The 27,854-nt window shown below is 36.8% G+C and overlaps 1 protein-coding gene across 4 annotated transcripts in view; it reads right to left on the bottom strand.

Annotated features, from left to right (window-relative positions):
* Positions 1 to 26,994, bottom strand: part of LOC124407870 (TOX high mobility group box family member 4-like) — a 137,108-nt gene extending 110,114 nt beyond the window's left edge. For 2 of the 4 annotated variants that reach the window (XM_046884424.1, XM_046884425.1), the window contains exon 1: positions 26,668 to 26,994. In XM_046884424.1, coding sequence (XP_046740380.1) covers positions 26,668 to 26,739 — 72 coding nt within the window. In that variant the 5' untranslated portion in view covers positions 26,740 to 26,994. The remainder of the gene's footprint in view (positions 1 to 26,667) is intronic. The other 2 variants (XM_046884426.1, XM_046884430.1) reach the window with 1 other exon arrangement.
* Between the last annotated feature and the right edge of the window lie 860 nt (positions 26,995 to 27,854).

Raw genomic sequence — 27,854 nt, 5'->3', positions numbered from 1 at the left:
CACTCTGTTGCGAAGCCGGTGAAGAAATAAACCCGCCCGTCTAATTCAACCGAGAGCTGTGAGAAAAGAGATTGAGAGGGGGGGGGGGGGCAGGGGGGGAGGGGGGGAGGGAGAGCTCTGAGCTAAGAAACGAAGAAAAATCGAAATACCAGTTTCGTGCAGGTATTTGTTATATATACGCTCCGGATTCTTACAATCATCCGTACAATAATAATAAAGATAATAATAGTAACAATATTAGTTTGAAAAGAAAGCAAAATGAATCAGGAAATGGAGGAAAAAAAAAAAAAATTAAAATTTTTAATAAACACTGTGTGAGAAAATAGAAATTTTTAATGAAAAACTTTGATACCTGTATAGTACCTTTTATAGATTGTATAATAAGTGGTAAATAAAATTAAATAATTATTCGTTATAATATATGTAAATATTATTATAAGAATCGATGATCAGTTAATTTAGATAATTTTTATTTCAGGTTTATCAATCGTGACGCAGATGTGTGTGTGTGTGTGTGTGTGTGTGTGTATAAAATTACTCGCTCGGATGTAGATATTTTGTGTGTGCATACGACAAATAATAGGTCGGATGTAATAATTAAAGGCAAACAGGAACTAGAATTTCGATCCTGATCCGAAAGTCGTGAATTTCCGTCACTTTTATTGCATCAAGGTATAAAACCTGTAACCCGTGTCGTACCTACGTACGAACGTACGTATCTACATATATATATATATATATATATATATATATATATATATATATATCTGTACGGCACGTATGCGACACCGCAATGTTTCCAAGTATATAAATAAAGTTTAATATTTCAAGAAACGTTTTATTGCCGCGGCAGTTAATTTACGATCGACAGATAACATCCTCGATTATACCTGCGCATGCCTGCGGATGTAACAGCCATACACGTGTAAAACGTATATACACCCCCCATCCCCACCCCCGCCACCACCCTTTGCCGTTTTTAGTTATAAATATCTACGTTCGTGTACTGAATCACTGAGAAAAGAGAATTTATTCACTTTTAAAAAACGTACGTCTTGTCGATATTGAGAAATAAGTGTTTCCTTATTATTATGAAATTTTTTTTTGAGTTAAATATGATTTTTTAATTATTGAACAAAAAATTTTTATCGATCATTATTCGGTTCGATTAAAATTTTATATAATAATAACGAAATATTTATTTCACACATGTAATTTAAATATATATATATATATATATATACGTTTTTTAACGATAAATAAATTCTTTTCACAGAGAGAGAGAGAGAGAGAGAGAGAGAAATGAAGGAAAAATTTTCAGTTGATATATAATACACTTAAAAAAATTTACAGCATCGTGTAGATATAATTACCTAACGCCTCTATATAGTAACAAGCACATTATAACCTGCGAGAAACGCAGCTGATCATACTACTCGGCAAAGAAACAGCCCGTTTTTTTCCTTATCTAAACGTATCGCTTGTTTATGCGGAAGATAACACGCGGTAATATTATAAATATTGTTGTTGTTATTATTATTATTACTATTATTATTATAAAATAATTTTAGCTTTCAATTTTATCGCAAAACAATATCAAATATAACAGAATCGTGCTGAAAATCGTCTTTCGAATAATATTATTTACACAGTTTCGCGATGCTAAGGGTTGTTTACCTGCGTGTATTCATTTATAGAGAAACAAAAATAATTGAATCTATATATATATATATATATATATACATACAAGCCTGTGTGCTTGTATAAGTTTGTTTTTCTGCACATCGTTAGCAGACTTTGGAATGTACGGAAAAAATTTGCCAACTCGAAAAGCCGCGATTTTGCTCTCAAACAAATTCCGGCATGCAGTAGGTATACATATATATATATATATAAATATATATATGTATATACTATGTACGTATAATACGTACACACGAACGTGCAACATATATCGAGTAGTTGTACGGTGTTTTTTAATTATGCAATGTAAATATGCAACCGCGTTTCTGTTATTACGAATAGCGAATTGCACGCCGTCGCGCCGAGGGAGTAAATAAAAAGCGTGAATTTTTATGCGGGGATAAAAAAACAGTGAAAAATTACTTTTTTTCCTCCCTCTTGATTCTCTCCGATTCTACTCTACCCGAAAGACAAATATAAAGAACACCCAATCAATTCGCTATACACATATAAAATTTCGAGTTCATACATACAAGATAAACACGAATATTCGAGATAGATTGGAAATCGAATTTGCGTAAAAATTGCAGTGCAAAACCGATGGACGATCGCTATCCGATTTTTTTGCTAGTGGGCATTCCTGAAGTCACAATTTTTATCTTTAATCATTATTATTATTATTATTTTTTATTTTTTTTTTATTTGCGTTAACAACATATTTCCTTATAATGATTACAGATAAAAATTGTGACTTCAGGAATGCCCATTAGCAAAAAAATCGGATGGCGATCGTTCATGGACAGTATAGCTTCTAGCTCCAGTATTTTCGGCGGAAATGACTTGAAAAAATTACAAAGTAAACTTCCAAACATGAATAAAATATCCTCCAAGTTTCAACAAACTCGAATTATTCCTTCCCTGTTTAAAAAAAAAAGTCACGAAAAACACTAAAATTTCGCCCCCCCCCCCCAAAAAAAAAGCTGCCCGTTTATATAGGCGAGAAAAAGCACCGCCGGCCAAAACAATTTGCTCCACTTGAACGTTGCAGATCGTTGCAGACTGCTGACTGGCTATACCCTCAAGGCGCGTGTTGCGTATAATAATGCGCGTTTAAATTTTCTCGCATCACCATTTATTTTGCGCATGGATTTGACGAGGACTCGCGGCGCTTCCGTTGTTTGGTCCGAAAGTTAAAATTGCGGTTCGTTGATTAGGGGGAAAAAAAATTTGCGCCATTATTAAGAAAGTTATAAAGAAAAAAGCAAAAAAAGGAGTGATTTTTTTGAAAACTTGATATTTTTTCAATAAGTAATTAAAAAAATATCAAAATTTACCAGAAAGATTTTTTTGAGAGGTACTAGAAAATATCACAAGATTAAGGAAATCAAAATTTTTTAAGTCGTCGGATTTAGCGTGGAACGCCCCATAAACAGAAATACGAAATACACTGAATTTCATAATAAACACTATTTTTTTTTTTTTTCATTATCATATTGACGGGGTTAAATATAAAATTATTTCATCGATATTGATTGTATAATCAACAAACGTCGATACTGAATTGACTACTGAAAAAAAAAAATATATATTTAAATAAAAATCGTTCAAGTAAATTTGTCGAAAATAATCTTCTCAATAATATTACCGGAGATTTTCAACAATTTTGAAGTGTATACGACTGCCGTATTATATTACGTAGGTACCTATATATATACATAGTAATTGTTACGGAATAAAGAATCAAAGGGAAGGTAGATAGAGAGCGAGATTAAAAAGAGGAGAAAGGGCTTAATTGTGTTTTAACTTGCCTAATTGCACTCCTTCGATATTAATTATCCTCCATTTTCTCTCCACCGTCTAGCCTCCGCAAGCAAGCGCTTCCTCTTCGAAATAATGTTAAATTGTATTTTCATTTAATTACTTTGGGGACGTGAATTAATTAATTAATTGCAAATTTCGCATTACTGTTATTGTTGTTGTTGTTATTATTATTATCATTATTGTCATACGGGTGGGACGGAAATTGTTCATCGAGAAAATAGGCAAACTTTGAGGGATACATATGCATAATAATAATAATAATAATAATAATAGCTGTCATCCATTTGTACCAGGTGTATAGCTACAAAAATTTTTGCACGATTCTATTAGAATTCTTCGACAAAAAATAAATAGAGAAAAATATAATAACAGTACGCGAGTATTATATTATATCAGCTATATATTGTATAGTAAAGCTGATTATATTCGTGAACAGGAAGTCTTTCTTAGGTTGTTCTACTTTCGCCTATCTCAGGAGATTGCATAATAACAATAATTGTACAGTCATTTTGAATTTGCGATTGTATGCACATATATATTGTAAAGGTATACATACATAAATAAGTATTTATACATACAAGTATGCGCATAACAGGAAACACGTATCTCAACCGGAAGTAAGTAAAATATCAGCATCGTAGGTATACAAGACTTGGTTTGGCCAACATTTTCCCTCCCCGAGTAATCTTATCTTGCATTATATACATTATATATATATATATATATATATATATACATATACAATATACGTTTCGCTTTGCATTTTAAGTTTATGCGGCAGTGTTATTTTTTGTTATTACTACTAGATATACGTTTATAAATAAAAACTCGTCAAAGAACTTGAAGTTAATTTTATACTCACACAGATACACACACACGTTTTTAATGTAATTATGTTTCAGCGTGCCAGGAAGTGTGGTTTTTTTTTTTTTTTTTTTTTTTGTTTTTTTATCTTGCTTTTCTCCTCCTCAGAAAGTAAATAGCGACTTGAAAAAAAATTTCACCGAATTATACACCGTAGTTAATAACAAACGGAAAAATATCTTGGTTGTATAAATATTCCATACCGGATCAAGGAATCCCACGCATTACTTAAATATGATATAGGTTACGAGAACAGCTTTTACTTTGATCGTTGAAACGATATAAAGAGAGATCAGAATTTGTCCGATATTTGGTATTACTTGAAAAGAATATAATAATATTAACAATAATAATAATTGGGCACGTCAGAATATTTATTTAGTCCTATATTTATATTGTATGTATGTGTGGTTATGAGAAAGAAGAAAAGCATTAATTCTGTAAATACCCTGAAGCAATGAACAATCCTTTTTTATACGACGGGCATAAATGAGAAGAAGAGTAAAGAGAAGAAGTGAGACGATGAGGGGAGTGAGGAGTGAGGAGTGTAAAAGCGTGATCTTCGCGCCGTGTTCCTTGGGATGTCTACTTAACTTAGTTAGCAACGGTTTGGTGGATAGCGAGGCACGAAGAGCTGGACGAGGAGGAGAGCATAGGCGTGTAGCCGCCGTCTCTACAACAATGAGAAACGTTGGTGGTGAAGGAGTGACCTTGGTAGTCAGGAATCCGGTCTGGCAACATGAATCGACATGGCGCAGTGGCGTAAGTAGCGCCCTTTTCTACACGCGGCGACGTTTATTCATTCGGCTCTGCTTTGCTTGTGTGTAGTCGCGAGGGATAAGAAGAAGAAGAAGAAGAAGAAGAAGAAGAAGAAGAAGAAGACGAAGGACTGCATCGAGCTTTTTTAACCCAACGACGGGACATCGGATCGCAGGACCTTCTTTCTTGTGGGGCACGTGCAGGATACGCGTTGGATGCTTGAAATGCTCAGACAGAAAACGTATTTGGTACGATGATGTGAATATAGTTGAATTGTGAATTCCGGGGGTGCACTTTTATCACACATCGTAACCTGCGATCTGCACCCTTCCACTGAAGCGTTAAGGTGCTTATAAAGACCCGTTGTACACCTCGAAAACGCGGGGATGCAAAACTCCTTTACCGCTCAAACGATCAGAGTGAAACTTGGGCAGTCAATGCCTTAATCTGGCAAAAAGTGGAGCGTCTTTTTACTTTTTCAAAATTTTGAAACAAATTTTACAGATTGGTTATCACTCACAGAAATTGGCCAAATTATCACAGTTGCACTGAATGGATCCACCTATCCGGTATGATGCCACTCGGTGGTGATGAAGCACACATTTTGAGCCCAGTCCCATGAGATTTGATGGTGAGATAACGAAATGGCAGCTGATCTGGTTTTCGATTACGAAGTACACCAAAATCTCATTTTGGCGACATTTGTTACCGACATTACGCGTATGCCGGTAATGTATGCATGTAATGTCGGTAAAAAATTACCGGCAGGCATGAAAGGTCGGTAACAAATGTCGCCAAAATGAGATTTCAGTGTACTTCGTAATCGAAAACCAGATCAGCTGCCATTTCGTCATTTCACCATCAAATCTCATGGGACTGGGCTCAAAATGTGTGTTTTATCACCGCCGAGTGGCATCATACCGGATAGTTCGATCCATTGCGTGCAACTGTAAAAATTTGGCGAATTTCTGAGGGTGGTAACGAATCTGTAAATTTGTTTTTCAAATTTTGAAAAAGTAAAAAGACGCTTCACCTTTTGCCAAAATAAGGCATCAATTGCCCAAGTATCACTCTGATCGCTTGAGCGGTATAAGAGTTTTGCTTCGCCGCGTTTTTGAGGTGTACAACGCTTCTTTATAAGCACCTTAAAACATGTTTGCCGACCCAAGGCGTTAGTTATTCAACGCATCGAACCGGCAGTCAAGGTCGCGTAATACGACGACCTGTGGATAGGATGAGGTTCCGTCGCTTCCGGTTTCCTCTCGAATCTTCATCGTAGTTACAACTTGAAATCCTGATCCTCATTTTCTTCACACGGACGGTGAATGGGTCCAGTCAACTTTGCCATGCATGCCCGCTGGCAGAAAGCAGCGAGTCAATTTCATTCCGAAGAAGTGATTGGCTCTAGTCCAGCGATACAGCGACCCTCTTGATTAGGGCCATCAATTAGAATTCCGTAATGGGTTATTATGGTTGGTTTTTAGCCTCTGATTATAAATAATGGAACTGACTCATCCCGTGAGTGTGTGTTTGTGTGTACACAATACGGACATTACAGGTATAATATGATGTATCCCGTGATCTTTTAAGGCACTCCTAGAGCCGAGAACCGGAAAACAAATCGAAACTATTCTCGGTTCTCGTATAAATTACAAACCATTACTGTACGATTGTGAGCTAATGGAAGCGTCTTAATCAGCGCCAGGGGCCATTCGAATACCTGCATGGCATGCATGGAATCGTGCGTTGCGTCTGAGCTCACCATTAACCACTTTACAAATAAATTACACGTGCTTGTCCCGTAGAGTTGTTAAGAAAGATGATCACCGTCGATGATGATCCTCCTTCCTCTCCTCTTGGAATGCAAAGCCGTTCATACTTCACAGACCAAACTCGGCCGTCTCTCTCCTCCTCCTCCTATCTATACAATTTCCATTTTCAACTGAAAATGAAATTCATTTCGAGTGAAATGACGAAATGGCAGCTGATCTGGTTTTCGATTACGAAGATCACTGAAATCTCATTTTGGCGACATTTGTTACCGACATTACGCGCATGCCGTTAATGTACGCGTGTAATGTCGGTAAAAAATTACCATCAGACGTGAAAGATTGGTAAAAAGTGTCGCCAAAATGAGATTTCGGTGTACTTCGTAATCGAAAACCAGATCAGCTGCCATTTCGTCATTTCACCATCAAATCTCATGGGACTGGGCTTAAAATGTGTGTTTCATCACCGCCGAGTGGCATCATACCGGATAGTTCGATCCATTCAGTGCAACTGTGAAAATTTGGCCAATTTCTGTGGGTGGTAACGAATCTGTAAATTTTTTTTTCAAATTTTGAAAAAGTAAAAAGGCGCTCCACTTTTTGCTAAAATAAGGCATTAATTGCCCAAGTTTCACTCTGATCGCTTGAGCGGTATATGAGTTTTGCTTCCCCGCGTTTTCGAGGTGTAAAACGCTTCTTTATAAGCACCTTAACAAGAATTTGCGTCCCGTAAACGATTATCATCGTGTCTCTTGATAACAGTAACGAGAAAGAATTTCCTGCGGTTCGATGAGCTTCCCGCGGTTATAGGTAGGCCGACCATCGAACATTCCATCGCGTCATCCGATTCTCACATCGTCTGCATCATACCTCGAGAAGTTGGCAGGCTCTCGTGGTTCATGTTTTACGATCAAGCGTGAGTAAAGATCCGTGAATATCACTACAGCAGTCGCAGATTACAAGTTAGTGTTGGAAGGGGGGATGGATTGCGTCCCAAGTGCACATTCGCACACCGTTACTATACTACCCGGGGGAAGTAGAAGCTCGACCCTCGCCTCCGGCGGCGGTCCTCCAACCACATCATGTTTTTCGCACCGCACGTGCCTGGCGTCGATTCACACTCGGCGTGAGTTTCAATAGTACAAAAACTGAAAATGATCCTAAATCTATGGAATTCGAAGCTGAAGGTGTTCACGTTATGACGTAGATGCAGAACCACAATATGTTGTCACCTTCAAGACTGATAGATGAGACCCATATACTAGATAGAAAAGGGAAGAGCAGTTGAAGCAAATCTGTGCACACACCTGCCAAGTGCACCTGAGTCCCTCAGTCTCGAGGCCATTCAACCTGCGTTGGTCAGAGAAGAGGGGAAGAAGAGGATGGAAGAGGGGGAGGAGAACACGCACGAGTGTACGAGGATAGAAGGTGCAGGCAGTAGGTATTATGACGTACGACTCGCGTCTATAGATACTAGATATTACGTGGAGGATAGACCAAGACTAGATACCTCCTGTGATGGAGTATCGGAATGGAATGCTTATCTATAGGAAATTAGGGATGAAGTGTTGTGTGTTTGAGTCCACTCGCGTATTCGTGCGATAGATACCTAGACGCATCCCCCTATTTTTATGACCAATAGTTATTCCAACTTATGGACGAGATCACTGTACAGCCATAAGCATAATTCTCTCGACTTTGTATTCCGTCTATCTACTTCTCCTATTTCTTGGGGTGGAAAGATAAAGAAAATATTAAAAGGTCGCTAGCTCACCTACTTTTCACTTGTCGCATCCCACCTCCTCCAACATACCTTATACGTCTGGCTATACCTACCTACTTTGAAAGACAATATTTGGACAATCGTAAGAGAGCGGAAAGGTGCGAGCGAGTGCTGTTTTAGAAGTGAAGAATAAAAATGAGAAGAAACAAATTACTCAAAATGGTAAAATTCTCTCTTCCGATTCCCCTTCTATAGGCTATACTTTTGGTGAGTAAGCTTTTTCCCACCTCAAGTTCATTTTTTTTTCATTTTTCGTATCCGCTATCTTAACCTCATTTCATTTGTGATACTATATACTCATGTCAAAACTTGAAAGGATCAATATTACATTTGGAATGGCTGATATATCGAAATGTCAAACATGCGAAAATGGAATAACGAAAGATTAATTGCTCAAAATCTTGATCAGTGACACTTTCGGGAATCAAGATTCCGAACAATTAGTCTTATAATATTAATCTACCCAATTTTTTACCCTCATCCGTATTTGATCGACGAACAAAATAATGTTTTGCCCGATTTCGCCCCGTCTCTGTATCTCAATTTTTGGCTCTTTGACCAATTCTAACGTCTCGATTAGTTAGTTCACAAGTTTCTTATTGCCAAGCAGGGTGTATCGGGTATGATGGAAGTTCGCGCGGAAGTGTTTATAGCAGGTTCTCCTGCAGGTATAAGGTACCTGTGTGAAGTTAACCCCTTAACATTTGCGCTCGGTTGATTTGCGTTTACAACGAGTCATAAATCTGAAGGTACACTATAAACGACCGACGTGTTCGACCTGAGGTTTTCTCAAATCTTACCAGCATGCAATTTATATGCACGGAGGAATACGTTCTACTGAAACAAGAAATATTGTCAGGTGTATAAGGTGTATCTGCGCGTGTGTGTGTGCAGATCATATACACCTGATCATTCCTCCGAGGTAATTTAATTCAATCCTTACTTGAGACTCTGGGGTACAAACGACCCCACGCCTTTTCTTCGTTAACTTTAAAGTACCGAAATGTAAAAAAAATCTGGGATTACGATATTTTGTTATACAATAATCTATATAGTAAATCAAAAAGCATTCTTTTAGGAAGTTGCAAAAAAACATTCAAGTGAAAATATTCAATAATTCATTTATCTTAAATGTTTTTGTCACTGGATCGTACAAACAAACGATTCCGGTCTGTCAACTATGCATGGGATTCTACAAAAGTATGTCAAGCAAAGGTTAAGGTTCAAAATACAAAGAAGAAAAAAAATAAGATCGACAAAACAACCGTCAACGATTTGGTAAAAAAATAATATCTCACCTCGCGATGTTCGACAAGATTGTTTAAACAGAGGTTCACGGTGGTGAAAAAAAAAAAAAAAAATCTCACCAACGCATCTCATCATCACCATCTTCGTTACGTGAAAAGAAAATCCAAAGTTTATCCATGCATAAAATGAGCGAAAATTACAGACTAGAGTTCACTGCAGTGTTGCATAGCATGAAGAACGGCGAAAGAAGAACGATCGCGAAGCGTAAAGTGAGAGCATAAAAGTAAATTGGTGCGTAAAGATAATACGGTGATGAAAATTCAAAGAATCTAGGGAATAGAGCCTGGCCCTGAATTCCGAAGTATGCCAAGACGCGAAACGGTACCTCGAAACGATACGTGTGTAAAATATATTTCCGCGTATATACAGGTAAGATTTCCTCACTTTCATAACATCGAAGCTATATACTATAGGTGGAGCGAATTCGTCTGCTCGTATCGCGAGTTGCCATGGACTGTGACCCAGATACTCTAAGTAGTGACGTTTTTCGCATGACTGAACGAGTTACTCGGCTGATCCTCGAAGGTTGAAGATGCCCTGATAAGAAAAATATTACATACCTTGCGTAAAGCCTATGAATATAGAGATTTTCGTCCATCATCATCATTATGTTGAAAAATACATATTTTGTCAAACAACCTGAGTGACTTTATTGCCATCAGTGAGTTTGATTTACATAAAAAAAAAAAAAAAAAATTCGTAACGTTAATTGTAAGTAAGAAAGATCCAGAAAGGGGGACGGTGGGGGGGGGGGGTTCAGAGCCATAGAACAACGGCGAATACCTCGTGTATATATATATATATACGTATATATATATATATATATGTATGATAAGTTTTGCATTTAGTGTTGTATAGGTATAGTGTGTATCATAAAATATATGGTACATGTATGACAATACACTATAACGTTGCGATAATAACTCAGAGCAAGATTATTCTAGCAAACAGTGTAATAATTTTCTCTACGGTACCAACATTCACGTACTATTGTATGTATGTAACAAACTCTACCTACCTATCTACCTTATGCATATATATGTATATATACACACAGACTTAACTGACGGCGGTGACACAAGTGTAACGACAAGTGCTCTTAACTGGGATCAGCTTCAACCATTTGTCGCCATTAAAACCAATAAAACACGGTCACGGTCGCGAAGCGTTCATTTGTTTATTGCCAAATTAAGGTCACGTAGCGTATATAGTTTTAGTTTTATTACCGCATCTTAAAACGACACGTAATTAAAAACTTTAATAAAGAAAATTTATTTCAAATAATTCACGAACATACATATGTATATATATATATAATAGCTAAGTATGTAGATATTTGAGTGTAAATTGCGAGCTCCGCGAACCTCGGAAAAACGAACGAACGAATCCACGAAGCGTGAAAAGTGTTAAAAGTTGAAAGAAAAAAAAGTAATAAAAAAAAAAAAAAAAAAAAAAAAAAAAACCAACAAGAACAAGACCCGCAGATTTTCAATCGCTGTTTTTAAACATACAAGTGTATTCATCCGCGTGAGAATTCTCGCACCTATACCTATAAGTGCGGCTTCGACCTCTCAACCTTTCACCTCAGACCTCGGAGGCCCTTCGATCTTTCACTCTTGGAACAACAATCTCACCCTGCAGATCGAGGAAAATATAAAACAACGTGCATATATCTATGAATTTATGTAGGTATGTATACGTCAATACGTGTATAATTTAAAGATGAGTATAACAAGTTTTATATAAAAAAAAAAAAAGAAATTCACCGGCAAAGTTGTTAGGAAAATTACAAGCCATTTAAACACGTCAAAAGTTGAATAACAATCAATTCCGAACGAACCTCGGCGCGTGCTCCGAGCTCTTTCCTTGACCCCAACAATTGTTACACAATCACATTGTCCGCGATAGGAATGAAAGAGGAATAATCAAAATATCTAAAAAAACAAAAATAACAAAAAAGAAAGAGATACAGGTTCCCTCTTTTATTTTGACTGTATAACGAGGTGTTAACATGCGAACTGATATGTTCCTTATTTCCCTTGTACATTCCGAATGAATTTTATTTACACACGACACGTAGGTATACATATAAGGAACTTACGTACTTACCGAAGAAAAAAATATTCGAGTATCTCGGAAAAAAACGTTAACCAAAGGAAATGACTTGCATATGTGACAAAGAAACAATTAGACGAAAGATATAAATATACAAAATTCTTCGTGAAATATATTATATATATATATATATATATATATATATATATATTTATAAATCAGTTATTATGTGAACGACTAATTTCAGGTGCAGCATATAGTGTATAATTATCTTTACGACAGGATGTCGACGAAGGATTATAACAGGAAATATATTGGAAATTCCAATTTCTATAATCTTTACGACACGGCGGAGAGAAGACCGTTATTATGGGTCAGTCATGTTCACAATCAGCCACACTTAATGCATATATACATGCATACAGGCACGTAATAAGCTCGGTGAATGACAAAGACCCACGTAAATAGAAAGTGTGGAATAATACAGGCAGCTCACGGTGTTTGAGGAATGACATATAAAATAAAGAATGAATAAAGCACGATTTAGTGAGTATAGACACATCTATGCATTCATTATATACATGGAATATACGACGAAGCGTGGAAATTTCCGTCAACTGTGGATACATGGAAAGGAATGATTGAGAAAAATTAATCCCACCCCCCGGGAAAGATTCAAGTTAACGAAATAGCGAAAAACTTTTGTTTGCACTTCAAGGTAAGATGGAAAAATGAGAGAGAAATTTCGATGAAATTCATAAAATCAGAGAACTCGATTAAACGAACGAATACAACTCGAATCCTGTGTAACAGTAACGCGCGACAATCCTTCGATCTTAAATCCCCCGGGAAAATATAATGCCGACGGGTAAGAGGATTACGCCTGAGCTGTTACATATACACGTGTAAGCCGCGGACGATGGCGTGAATTTTTAACCCCCTTCTCCGTGTATAAAATTAAGGATTAATGCGGGACACACAGATGTTTGGATAAAAATTTTCAGGAGAAAAGGAAGGAGAAACGTTAGAAAATGAAAATTCTCCAGCAATTTTACACATTCGACATTCGAATAACGCGAATTCAGATTCATTGAGATGCTGTGCGATTAATCGATCAATCGTTTCATTTAATTGTTCGATTAATCATTTTTTCACTCGATCGATAAGTCGACCGTGTCGATTCACGTGTCGATTGGTTTGCAGAATTATCACAAGGTAAGTTCGATTAATCGAAGCTACCGTTCGATCGATTAATCGCACAGCACTAATTCGTATCAACAATTTTTGAGAATGAAGATTTTTTATTTATTCCTAATCGGATATCAAGGCTCGTTTTCTCATCCAACTTTCAATTCGATCCCCGTTAATCCTAAATCTAACCTACAAAGTGTCGAATCACCGTTGCGGAAAGTTATGCTCCGAGAATAAAAGAAAACCTCGTTGATAGTTCGCGATGACAATAAGCGAATCGCCCGAGGGTAAAAAATGTGAGACGGGCACTTTCCTCTCTCGCCGGGGGGCCGGAAGTGAACGTCGCGTGCCGGGTGCGCCGACCCTCGCGAAACCCGGATGGCGGATTACGTCACTCCGGGGAATCCCCTCGGCATTTGAGCCTGGTATAGGTATACATATATGTAGAAGTGCGATACCTACACGGAATTTGCTCTTGTCCTGGCACGCGCGAAGCTGCAGGATTACGCGTTTACACGATGATTGGAGAAAAGTGTCGATTAGTTAGGTGCTTCGTGATTTTTGGATTAATTTTTTTTTTTTTTTTTTTTTTTTTTTTCCCCAGCCAGCACGGGGATGATCGATGCGATAGAAAAAAGCTTGAAATTACAGGGAACTTGTAGGATTTTTTTTTACTACAGCTGTACTGAGAAAATAAGGGGTGAATGAATTTGCTTCGTAATATCGAAGCTACAGGAAAATTGAAGGATCAATCTATAAATGGTGACTAAATATATTTTAATCTCTTTCTATTTTTTCTACACTACATCACGCGGATTTTGAAAAATGTATAATAATAATAATAATAGCATGGGTTGAACAAAGTTTTAAACTACAAGGTGTAAGTTATAAGTTAAAGGTCAACGTAACGAATCGTCATCGGGATAAAAAATAATTATTCTTCAATTTCTGAATGATTATAGCAAATAGTTAAATTTTTCGAAATATATGAGTACGCTTTGTTTATCATGATTTATTAACTTCCATATAATCCTAAATCTGCGTAGTAACGCGATATGTTAACGTTACTAATTTAATCCTAATTTAAAACTAAGCGAAAACACATTAACAAATTCTAACAGCTATGGATAGATACCACATCGGACCGAGGCTGTAATCTACGTGGCGAGTCTAATTGAATACCAAAGTTATTACCTCGGCATATTCAGTATCAGTATATTAAATATCTCGGGGTTTGTGTTTTAGGCATGGTATAATACCCGTCGAAGCGATGTGTGTACAAGTTATTCGAAACGCGAGTGTATCATACGTGTAATAATACCAAAGTAGCCAGGCAGCCACTCCATAACCAACAATTTGCATAAATAGTCCAGTAATATGGCGGACGAAAGTTTTACATCCTTTGGTTGGATAATTAGTGATAATTACAAGGACAGGTACGTACAATAATGTATAAATGCATGTACATGCGTATATAAATATATACATATATACATATATATATATCGAAACTCATTGACAGAGCTGAAATTGTCTTTTGAATTATACTCGTATTAAACAGTTTATATTATAGGTATTATATAATATATATATAGGTAGGCTGATACGTGATCGTCGCACGGTATTATTCGGCTACATCGACACTCCGGCTATATATGTATAGATAATATCCACTAGGTGTAATCTTCAATTTGAAAAAAATTTCAATTCCATTACACGGATATCAATTATTGTACTTATAATAACCTATAGATGGTATATCTTCACGTATATCGTATACTAAGTATAAAATCTGTATCCACTTTGATAAAAACGTAATTAAAAAACATTTATTTTATAACCAGTCGGTATCTAATTTTCACCAATAATTATCACGAGAGTAATTAAATTTAAGTTTGTTAAATCGTTTAAGTTTGAAACAACTACCTCCCCCTCCTCCCCCTCTCCACGCGAAGATTTTTTAAACTCGTGTTTAATCTATCGTTCCTTCTCTCCGTATATCGCGATGTGTATAATAAAACAAAAAAAAAAAAACAAAAAAAAATCTCAAGGAAGACAACAACAACAAAAACAATAATAATAATAATAATAGAATGCCTGTCCGGCGGAATGGTAAGAAGGTAAAAAGGTAAAAAGGTAAGTATAGAAGCAATGCTATTATATACCTCATATACACACGCATATACCGGACCGTATAGATCGAGAGATATATTTATTCGTTTATAATTATAGGTCCTTCCTTTTTTCCTTCCTTCCTTCCTTCTTTCCCCCTGGTTTATCCCTAGTCCCGATCTTATTTTTACCTCTGCAGGTTTATACCTGTTAGACCTATTATACCTATACGTAGAGTGAGTCGTGTAAGAGACTTAAAGCGGGTATTTGATTGAGCGTTTCACTAGATATAGAAACATGAATCGTACTGTACTGTAATTAGAGAAATCATGGTAATTTGTGTGTGCGGTAGAAGCAAATATTTGCTACGACTAACGCTGAGGCATGCGTGCAAGCTGTGTGGGGAAATAAAAAACTACCTCACCGTTGTTAGAAAAAAAAAAAAAAAAAAAAGAAAGAAAAATTCTCCCGCGCAGACAGCGAAATTTTATTTCAAATATAACTTCCATTATTTTTGCACAACTTTTTCATTCCGCGATAAAGAAAAATATAGAAATAAGAACAAACTTTACGCGAACATTCAGAATGCAAATTGGTGTCAAACTTTTTCCTCTAACTCGAGACACAAAGAAGAAAAAAAGGAAATAAGAAGGAGAAATATATAAACACAAGGTACTTGCAAAAGTGTATTGCACGTATACACATACACATACACATATATATAACACATAAAATCAAGTAATTTATTTAGTATTTTTTAGCTCCGGAAACGCGTCACGCGTCGATGCACAGAGATAGGGAAATCTAGTTTCATGTATGTAACATATATATATGTAAATTGAATGTAAATTTATGCAAAAACGAACACATAAAATATCGGCAACAAGATTGAAAAGGAGTATAAAAAAATACCTGGACGCTTGTCGGGGGGGGGAGAAGGGGGGGGGGATGCTAAAACTAATGATAGTGCAAAAATTGAAATCCAGGTATACTTATACATAATATATATACATATAGAATGTACAAACCGCAGAATCTACTCTCCTGCGGCAACTTCTTAATATTAATAATAATTATAATGATAATGATAATGATAATGCTGCAGCTGCATTAGTTTCTGCTGATTGCACTGCTGCACCGTGTAGTGATTATAGTACAAACATACGGATTGCATGCAAGTACAGGTACATATATATAATAATTATATATGTATATTATATATGTATAACGTATTTTCCTGTAAAACGTATGCATATAATTGCTAACCAGCTTGAGCTTCGAGGATCAATCGGCGATGCATGTTGGAGGCAAATAAGAAGGAGACGAGGACAAGGGGAAGGGGGGGGGGGGGGGGAGGGGGGGGGGAGGGTATCGTTCGTTAACTTTCTAACAGCTTAAACGTATAATATACGTTCTACGGTTAATTAATGAAACGTCAAGATTTCTCGACGTCGAACAGGAATATACACAACGTATAATAATTAATGTATAATATGCGCACATATCACAGGTGTCCATTATAATTTATGTAAATGAAAGCCGATATCATATAAATATGCAAGGCCTGCAAATGCATGCAGCATTGCGGCACCGTGAAGATAAGAGAAACGGTTTTTAAAAATTTGTAAAACACGAAGATAAAAGAAGAGAAAAAAAAAAAAGGAAGAAAAAAACTTGACGCTCCAACTTGAAAAATCTTGAGTTCACGTTGAGAGTAAAAAAAAATAATAAATAAATAAATAAATCTGGGATGAAAAATACTTTCGAAAAATTGAAAATAAAAAATTGATAACACTTGAATGAAAAGTATTTTTAATTCCAGATTTATTATTTATATAACCTTTATTCATTTATCCATTTTTTTTTCCTCCCTCAAAAAGCTATTGTGAAAAATATATATACTGGACCTGAATCGAGCTGAATGATGAAGTAACCAAAGTTTAGTAGAACTTTTAAATTCTTCCCCCACGTTTGTTGGTAACACAATTTGCGCGCAGCGCATTCTCCAGATGGAAAAGCAGCCAAATTTCCATTGTTTGTTATTGTTATTATAATCAATGCTGCCACTCTTGTTAGTCAATTTTCTTTACTCAACAAACATATACTTTTGTCGCTGTGCTAATAGAATCTCATTCAAGTTCTCAAATCAGAAAATGGAAGTGGAAACTTGTGTCATCCCGACGAAACACTCGAAAGATGTTGGCAAACCTGATTATACAGTTAAAGTTTGATACTTAATTGTGTTTAAAAAAAAAAGTCTATCATATGAATCGATGATCTTCAAGAAGAAAAGAAGTCGATAAATCCGGCGCGAAAGAAAATACAAATTTTACGTATTTGTAAGAAAAAAAAATTTCCGTTCATTCTGCGACCGGATTATTTTTTTTTTTTCTTTTCTTTTCTCGAAATATACACAATATCAACAATTGTCGTTTGTTTTTCTTTGCTTTTTTTTTTTTAACTTTTCTTCTCGTTCGAATTCGCGTCGCAAATCGTCGTCGGGAAAACAAAAAAAAAAAAAAAAAAAAAAAAGAAAAAAGAAAAGAAAAGGAAAGAAAAAAACTGGCAAATATCCGACGTTGAGAAAAAAGTGTCCAAACATCAATGAATCGAATGGTAAAAAACATGGAGAGAAAATGATCGATTAATCGTTAGAAAAAATCGGTGTTTTCGATCAAACGGAAAAGTGTCAGTTGTGCCTATAAAGTGGAAGGGAGGATTACCGGGGGAGACTTTGGAAAAGCGGGATCATCGTGTTGGAACGACGACTCAACAAGTGGCGGCCACCCCTTGTGATTTTGTCAGCGGACAGCCGGCCGCCCCTCTCGGCCTGCCTGCCTATAAAGCCGACCTGCAACGGCTAACCCGACCCACCGCTAAAACAACCCTCGGTCAACCAGCCCGCAAGCTTAAGCTCAACCTTCGTCCACGTTTGTCTCTCGTTTTTAGGTTGGGGCTGTGACGGCTTGAAGCAGCAAAAATTGGGAAGCTATATATGTAGGTAGAAGCCGTTTGTGAATTTTTTGAAGTTGTCAATTTAAAATTTGGAAATAAAATTGAAAAGACAGGTGAAAAAGTGTAACGGGAATTACGTGACGGTGGCGTCGAGGAAATCGTTTAATTCCTTAGTTTTCACAGTTTATTTTCATTTTTATTCCGTCGAATAATTTGCAATGATTTTCCCCGGGAATGCGAAGCATGTGATATTGGAATTAGTGTAAATTAATCGGTTAAGGGTGAAAATTAATGGAAATCGTATGGTAAGGTAGGAATCAATATAAATTAATACGAGAAATTATTCATTTGTTCTTCGAGTGAAGATCCGTTCAATGATAAGCTATAGCCTAATTCCAGTGTCTATACTATGAGGCCCGAGTGTACTCTCCATTCCTTACGGAAAAACCCTCAACTTGGGTGTTAATTCGCACCCTCAACTTTTTTTTCTTATAGGAATTTAGCATTATCTATGAGTTAGGGATACGAATATACATCAAAGTTGAAGGTTTTTTGAAAGTGGGGGACACATTTTGTAGGTACGCGATTGATTTTGTTATTAAAAATGATATTATTGATTACTTATATTGCTTAAATTGCATCATCAAAATACAGGAACTAAGTGAGGCTGTTGAAACGTTTACTAAAACACTGGAGGTGAAAATATCGTCACGTTAAACACTGCGTGAATCACGCGAGGTCATCGAGCAACAAGTGTCATGATCAGCGAGGGCCGTTTGCTCGTGTGGCAGGACACAAAAACAAGGAGAGAAAGAGAGAGAGAGAGAGAGAAAGCTGGATTGCCTGCGTTTGCAGGTGGTGGGCTAATAACGAATTGCTCGTCGATAACAGAAAGCGAAGGGGCCGGAATCATTGAGAGTGAAAATCCGCGAGGCGCGAAGTGATTTTCGATTTTCCACCACCGCAGTACTTCCTAAAAAGTTTGTTAGGTTGAAAAAAGATTGCGTGTAAAAGTGAGCGAAATGATAATTATTTCATGAGATTAAATTAATAGCGATAAAGTCGTCAGATCCACTGAAATTACGAGTCTGGGTTTTCTTTGAGGGTAAATTGATTTTGTGATTGACGTGAGGAATGACAAAAAAAAAATATTCACGCTACTTTTTAAATTTGAAAAAAAAATTTATAAAAGTGTAAAATCACCTGAACGCGATCTTCCACGTAACCTGGAACACCAATCTTTTCACGAAACCTTTCTTTTAGTCTAAAAAAAAAAAATACTTTTTAGGGGATGCGACGATGGAAAATCTCAAATTATTTTCTTCTCAAACATCCTAGTACAGTATATAGATATCTAATTACTAGGTACTACATAACGTCGTGGGGGATAAAAAAAAATTCTCATTAAACCAGTAACGAAGAGCCACAGAGATCTTCCGGGAATCGAGTACATTATACGTTGATTGAAATTTTAATTATACTCACAAGGAGCAAAGGACTCACCCAATGTAACACAGATTTTGATGAAATTGAAGGAGGGTGGGTGGCTCGGGGTGATGTCAGAAGAAATTTAGCCCCGAGACTCGAAAACAAGGCTCAAGTGGCGCATGTTTGGGGGTCTAAAATTCTTCCGACATCACCCCGAGCCACCCACCCTCCTTCAATTTCATCAAAATCCATGTTACACTGGGTGAGTCCTTTGCTCCTTGACAGATGGCTGCCGCGTTTAGTCGTGTTCGACGACACCCTTTGTCGCGAATGCTTATTACAAGCAACACCTTTAAGGTGCTTATAAAGAAGCGTTGTACACCTCGAAAACGCGGGGAAGCAAAACTCCTATATCGTTCAAGCGATCAGAGTGAAACTTGGGCAATTAATGCCTTATTTTGGCAAAAAGTGGAGCGTCTTTTTACTTTTTCAAAATTTGGAAAAAAAATTTACAGATTCGTTACCACCCACAGAAATTGGCCAAATTTTCACAATTGCACTGAATGGATCGACCTATCAGGTATGATGCCACTCGGCGGTGATGAAACACACATTTTGAGCCCAGTCCCATGAGATTTGATGGTGAAATGACGAAATGGCAGCTGATCTAGTTTCCGATTACAAAGTACACCGAAATCTCATTTTGGCGACATTTGTTACCGACATTACGCGCATGCCGGTAATGTATGCGTGTAATGTCGGTAAAAAATTACCGGCATGCATGAAAAGTCGGTAACAAATGTCGACAAAATGAGATTTCGGTGTACTTTGTAATCGGAAACTAGATCAGCTGCCATTTCGTAATTTCACCATCAAATCTCATGGGACTGGGCTCAAAATGTGTGTTTCATCACCGCCGAGTGGCATCATACCTGATAGGTCGATCCATTCAGTGCAATTGTGAAAATTTGGCTAATTTCTGTGGGTGGTAACGAATCTGTAAATTTTTTTTCCAAATTTTGAAAAAGTAAAAAGACGCTCCAACGTCCGTGTACTTACGCGACTTCGACAGCTGAGATTCTGCACCTGAAGCGAGAAAATCTATCCAACGATATATACATATATTTAAAGGATTCCATTCATCTTTCCTCTCCCCTTGACGCGGAATGGCGTTACCTTAACTCCGTCTTTTCTTCTTCCCTTTCCCTCAAGAAATAGTTGGCTCCAAAGTTTAATGCAGGACTGACAAAGTTTCAAACTTTCCACCATATATCACCCCTCGGAGTGTACCCACTACATTATGTGCCTGAGTGTGATATATAGCGCTACGCTACGCTATGCTATACACACACACACACACACACACACGCGCACACACACACCAACTTGCAATCGGTATTCTCTGAACACTTCTGTAAATAAATTAATAACTTTCCCACATATTTTTTACAATTTTTATAATTCAACAATTTCCTTCCACCTCGCGTTATAATTAATTAATGCATGTTGAATTAATCCGATACAGCTGATCGACGACGAGGAACGATAAAAGATCGAACTAGATAGATAAAGTATATTTTTAATAATATCTGCATCTATTATATCCGCAGTGACGGATGAACTTGCAAAAATATTATTATATCGTGCAAACTAATTGAACTTTCTTGTCGAAGGAGGAGTTGCTCTATATAATTTACCTTACGCCGCAGGTGGATACATATACATTATACATCTATAGCTGTGTGCGTGTATATATATATATATGTATACATGTATAAACATACACACGTAAATCGGCAGCAAACGAGACACGGGTTTTGCGTAATCTGGGTTAATATCAGTCCGGAATTTTATACAACTTCCATCGTGGGAATTCATTCGACGTTATTTCTACATTTAGCATCGAGTTACAAAGTATATATTACATATATACATACATACATATACCGACTATAATCGTACGAAGAAAAACCTGTTTAAATCCGTATATTTTCGTTTATTTTCCATCGTTTATATATAATTTGTGCGATTAATTTCTCGAACAGATATTATGAATAACGTTAAATTATAAACTTTGATTAGAAAAAAAAAAAAAAAAAAAAAAAAAAGAACGGTTCGAAAAAGACGAAAACACTGAAATTTATGTGTAATAATACGAACAGAGTAAAAAAAGATTCGTGGCATCATCATCGTGATCATCATGATAATAATAATAATAATAATAATAATAATAATAATAATCATCTATCGACTAACATGTGAATTATGAAGATAGATAAAAATAGAGATGACGCAGCCTGGCACCATTTCTGTTTTATTGTACGGTAAATAATGTTAGCTCAGCATTTACACACACCTTGGCTTGCACAGGAAGACTTATCAGTTATACGATCGGCGATGTTGCCACGGCAACAGTTCTGCACCGCCATCACCTGCCGGATTATATAGTCTATAACTCATGGGTATAAAATACCCAGGAACAACCTATGACGTTGCCTACAATTCACATAGTATTAAATACAAGATACGCGTGTACGTATATAGGTATATATAGACACACGCGTAAAACGTCCTAGCAGGTTAAAAATCGATTTCAATTTCACCTATAATCACAGCGAGTACGTATATAATCACGATAATAAATGTCAAGTGCATTAAAACAACGTGTCGACAGTAACGAATTTATACGATCCATTTTAACACGAGATTATCATTGTTTTCATTCAAATCTTACCAACAGTTCCAAATTTACACAATAATAATTGCTTGTATGCCGCTTCGTTATCGTTTACATATTCTTTATTAGCATCGAAAGAAATTAAATTTAATTTAAAAGAAAGGAAAAAAAAAACAAATTCTTTTTTTAAACAACTGAAACGAGAGAGAATAAATAATAGGTATGGATATACGTCATCGCGAGTGAAAATAAATTCTTTCAACTTTAGCCGGGTAAGATACGTGGGAGGGTGGGGGGGGGGGGGGGGGGGGGGAGACCTCCTCTCCCCTCCCCTCCCCTCTTCTCCTATATAACCTGGAAGTTGGTCTTGCTTGCTACTTTCCTCACCGCCGTCGTCTCAACCTCCATTTCTCAGACGAAAAGTTGAAATGAATTTCAAGATTTAATCATAATAAAAACTTTTCGGAAAGTAAAATATATGTTATACATTATATATATACATATATATTTTATATATATATATGTATAGTATATAGATATACATTTCCCTTACACACACATTCACCGCTCTCCTATATATATGTATTATTGTTCCTCGACAACTTTTTATTTTTTTCATCTTTGCTGATACTTTACGGTGTTTTATTTTATCCTCCCCCCCCTCCCCCCTGCGCGGTGCCATTTTTACAACACAATATCCGAGCAATACTTACTAGGCGAATTCCGTAATATCTTTGTTGGATAGATACCGGCAAAGGGAATGATAAAAAAAAAAAAAAAAATGAATGAATTATATAAATCTGTGATATATACGTTGCATGATACAAATAATATTATATATGTATATACGTATGTACATATTCTATATAATATGAGAAGAAACGGGTCTCCTATAATATACAACGTCACGTTGATAAAACGTTAAATTTATGAATTGCCAAGATATGGATATTCCCTTGTTTTATACACATACTTGCGTATACATACATATACGAATATATATATATGTATATATGTATATATATATATATACGTTCAGCGTTATCGTGTATGTATCCGGCGGTTTATAACGAATCGTCGACAGTCAGGTTGAGCGATGTGCGGGAGAGAGACATGACCAGATATGTACATACATACATGTGTACATGGACATGTGCAGGAGTTGGTATACCTGACACATGTGTACCTACGTAAAATCTCCACCTTATACGTATATATATATATATATATATATATATATGGGGTATGATATTCATACATGTGATATATACATATATAATATAAGAACATCGGACGATATGTATTATATGTGTGTATATATATGTAGGTGAATCCGTGTTATTTATTACCACATCTGTTATCCTTATCTGTTTGCACTGATTTAACCGTCAGTCCTAACGATTGATCTATGTACTCCATATACATAGATATACGTATGATAAAGAAGGGAAAAGAATAAAAATGAAAGAGAAGGGAATAAAAAGAAGAAGAAAAAACATGAGAACAATGAAATGTTACGTTTACAGATAACCATTGCCGGGATTTGTAACATTTTACGATTGAAAATCTATCGCAAGCGTTGACTTTCGTTTAATAAAAATCGAATCGAAATCTGAATTGTTACTTAACGATTTGCACAACCCGCGTGATAAATAGAATTTGATTTTTACTTGAAATAAAAAAAAAAAAAAAACGAAACCCGTGGCTTTCGACATATTTTTGTTTCTCTTTCTATTTTCATTAAAACTATAGGTGTTATTGTTGTTATTATCAACACCATTATTATTCAATACGCGAGATATGCATGCAAGATCAAAATTTGTACGTAATCAACATTTTCAAGCAGTGCGATGATGAAAAAAAAAAATGTCGAAACAACCAGTACTGAAAACGGTGAAATTTCATAATACAACAAACGATGTATTTTAACTATAGTAGATACGCGCGTAATAATCAACAATTATATAATTGTAAAAATTCACTTTGAATTTCCTTTCTGCAAACTCATTCGCAATAAATGGATTAGAGATTAAAAAATATAGTATACAGACGATCCTTGATATTATATTACATAATTTCTTTCTACACTTTCAATTTGTTTGTTTTTTTTTTATTTCTTTTTTTTATTTCTTTTTTTTATCCTTTTCTTTCACGAGTGCAACGGGATGAAGGAAGGAGGCAGGGAGGAAGGGAAAAAGTGTGGGAGGGGGGGAGAGAGCATCGGGCTTTCATTTTGCTTCAACGAAAGGTACGAGGAGAGTAAAAAGCGTATTATTATTATACACGTGTGTACCGTGCCTAGGATGAATGGCTTCGTGTTACACACGTTCTCATCCCGTGTATGCATGTATACAACGGTCGACCGAGTGCAGAGGACAAAAGAAGCGAGAGAGAGAGAGAGGAAATAAACCTGAAGAAATGCATTAGGGAGGCAATATTACGTACTGCTGCAGCGTGTAAATGTTGGTTGGTTGGTTGGTTGGTTGGTTGGTACGTGTACAGAAATATTAGAGGGACCAAAATCTCGGGTAAAAACTCGTCTCTCTATCTCTCTCTCTTGTTCTCTTTCTCTCTTTATCTATCTCTCTATCACTCAGTTTCTCTATTTGCTTCTCCTTTTATCTCATCCTCCCTCACCTCGCGACGACGAGTCTACGACAAATCGATATTGCAATGCTGCTTCAGGCGGGCCAAGTAGGTATATACCTACATATATATGTATACAATATCTAGTCAGATATGCGCGACGATGCAAGATCAGTCATAGTGCTTGACACAAAACCGAAATGTTCCATGAAGTGATCGTTTGAATAATAATGATAATAATTTTAATAATAATCATAACAACAACAACAACAACAACAACGATGATGATCACTGGCGTGAAGAGAGAGAATTAAGAATACGATGATACGGCGATCTATCTCGTTTGTCGGAGAAAAATTAGAAAAAAAAGAAGATGGAAAAAAAAAACAGCAAAAATGGGGAAAAAAAAGAACAAAAACTGGAGGAAGAGGACGAGAAAGAAATTTGAAAATCGTACAACGAGGCGCGAATAAGTAGTAAGTCAGTAAGTAAGTAAGTAAGTAAGTTTTATATAGAAATCTGTATAATCCAAAGCACGTGTATAATAACATCCGTATAGTTTTAAAACATCAATTCGTGTATGTTTGCCCGCTGACAAACTTGCGTTCCTCGCGAGGGGCTTTGAAGTTATAAATATGACTCGGAGGAAGAATTTCAATTTATACACCGGGCAGCTAGAGAGCTGTTGCTGCTGCTGCTGCTGCTGTTGGTGGTGGTGGTGGTGGTGGTGGTGGTGGTGGTAGTACTGTCATAGTATCAGTATCGTAAGCATGACGATGTGTGCGAGCTGACACAGCGACTAACAGTATAGTGAGCAGAGTATAAGCAAGCAAAGAGAGATATTATACGTACGTGTGATACTCCACAATACATAAGACAGAGACGAGAGGTAGAAATTCCAATTCGCTGCCAAGATAATTAAATTACTGTTACTGTTACAGTCTTATTGGCAGCTGTTGCTGCAGTAAGCAGCGCTACTTCAACGAAATACGGAGATAAATAGAAGAAGAAGAAGAAGAAGAAGAGAAGGAAGAACGAAACGCGGGGGGTGGGAGGGGAGGGGGAGGATGAGGAGGGCGCCTTTAATTCTAATAATTAATTCTGAGGCCAGGAAATTGCAAATTTCCTTTTGCGAAGAAGCGGACGTCGCTACGTGTATATATATATATATATATATATATACACACAACTACACTAGGCATACGTATATGTATACCTGAAATTCCTGGAACAGCGGAGAGATTTCTCCGTGTATAGGCACGCAGCAGCCAACACTAATTTTGAATTTGATCCAAGCATTAGTCTCTCTAATTCGTGTAATAAAACCAGTGGCGCGGAACTACATACACATACATTTCGAACCATTCAAAGTAGACGACAACAACAACAACAAACAACGCAATTACTCATCAACGACTACTATAATAAAACCTCTTCTTCTTCCCTCAGATCCATATACATGTAAAACGAGTACCTACATAATATGTAGGAATCTACAAAAACTTGAACAAGTTCCCGATCAGCATGTAAAGTATATCGTAGAAGGGACTTAAAGAGCAGTACAATTAAACCATAGACCTTGTAACGATATATTGCAAACTCGAAAACAATCCAAAGATCAATGATCGATAGTGGCTTATCGGATCGGATTCGGATAACAGGGTCGACTTACTAACCTTGTACAAGTACTGGTCGAACATTCGGCAAACGTCGAGGTCGGTGCTTAGCATGGAGTATCCAGCCTCCATCTCGCTCCCTCCTCGTCTTCTGCAATGGGTATATATCCTGGTATCGGGCAGGCAGGGAGGCAGGATCAAGTCCCGCGATAAATACTCGCCTGGCACACTGCACCGAGACGCTACACTGCTTGAACGCGAAGATACTCTTCTACACTTGTATCTAATTCACGTCCGCACTGCTGCAGATTGATCGCGGCTTCAGCACCTGTGACACAGTCGTTCATCTTATGCCAAGATTGCCGAGAGTGCTTTCTCTCTCTCTTTCTCTCTCCCGCCACTCACTGATATAATATATTAGTATACTAGTATTATACTGTCGTTATACAACTATGTATTCACGTGTAAATATTTTACCGTAATAAAAGCAAGTGTTCCCTAAAACATCGGATCGCGTTTAATAATCTCACTAGGATTAATTCACGCACAAACCCCACATGCGAAAAAGAAACTTCTTAGCGTGCAGTTCATTCATTTGATCACAAGGATTATTCTGATCTATAACCTACGATCTATCCACTCGTCGTTTGTGAGGATAACGACGACACGTATCCTAGAATTCTTTTCGCGAATGCACGTGTACGCGGACAGTGCAATACTGCCAAGTAGTCAATGAAACGAGTGTTACGTGTCAATGGAAACGCGAAAGCTCTACACAAGTACACCAACTTCTCACTTTCGCGACGACGATATAAATTTGAAGAATTTATTCGAGCACGTTGAGTAAACCCGAGTCGAAAGTCACAAGTGTACAATCAAGCCGACGACGTGCAATGGTCACCTTGAACTGTTCCAAGCTCGAGGGTTCGACACAATCTAAGTTTTCTCTACAAAACCACGCAACGAGTACCACTTGAGCTCCTCCGTAGTCCTCATACAATACGGAACAATCAGGCGTTTATCGTCGCAGAGGAATCTCACTCGCACGTATATAATAATAACATCATCAGCGAGAAACGAGAATCCAAAATGAGGAACGGAAGCGATCTTCGCTTCTTCCGGAATCTTTTTTTATTTTTTTTTTCCTTCTTTCTTTCTTTCTTTTTTATCGTCTCCTTCCTTCCCTCGTCACTGTTAATTCTCACTGAACCGAGAACGCGGATCTGTGGTGGGTGGTTGGGTGGGTG

Source organism: Diprion similis, chromosome 7 (assembly GCF_021155765.1).
Source record: "Diprion similis isolate iyDipSimi1 chromosome 7, iyDipSimi1.1, whole genome shotgun sequence".
NCBI lineage: Eukaryota > Metazoa > Arthropoda > Insecta > Hymenoptera > Diprionidae > Diprion > Diprion similis.
The sequence above is the reverse complement of the archived record's forward strand: the minus strand, read 5'-3'. Positions and strand labels throughout refer to the sequence as shown.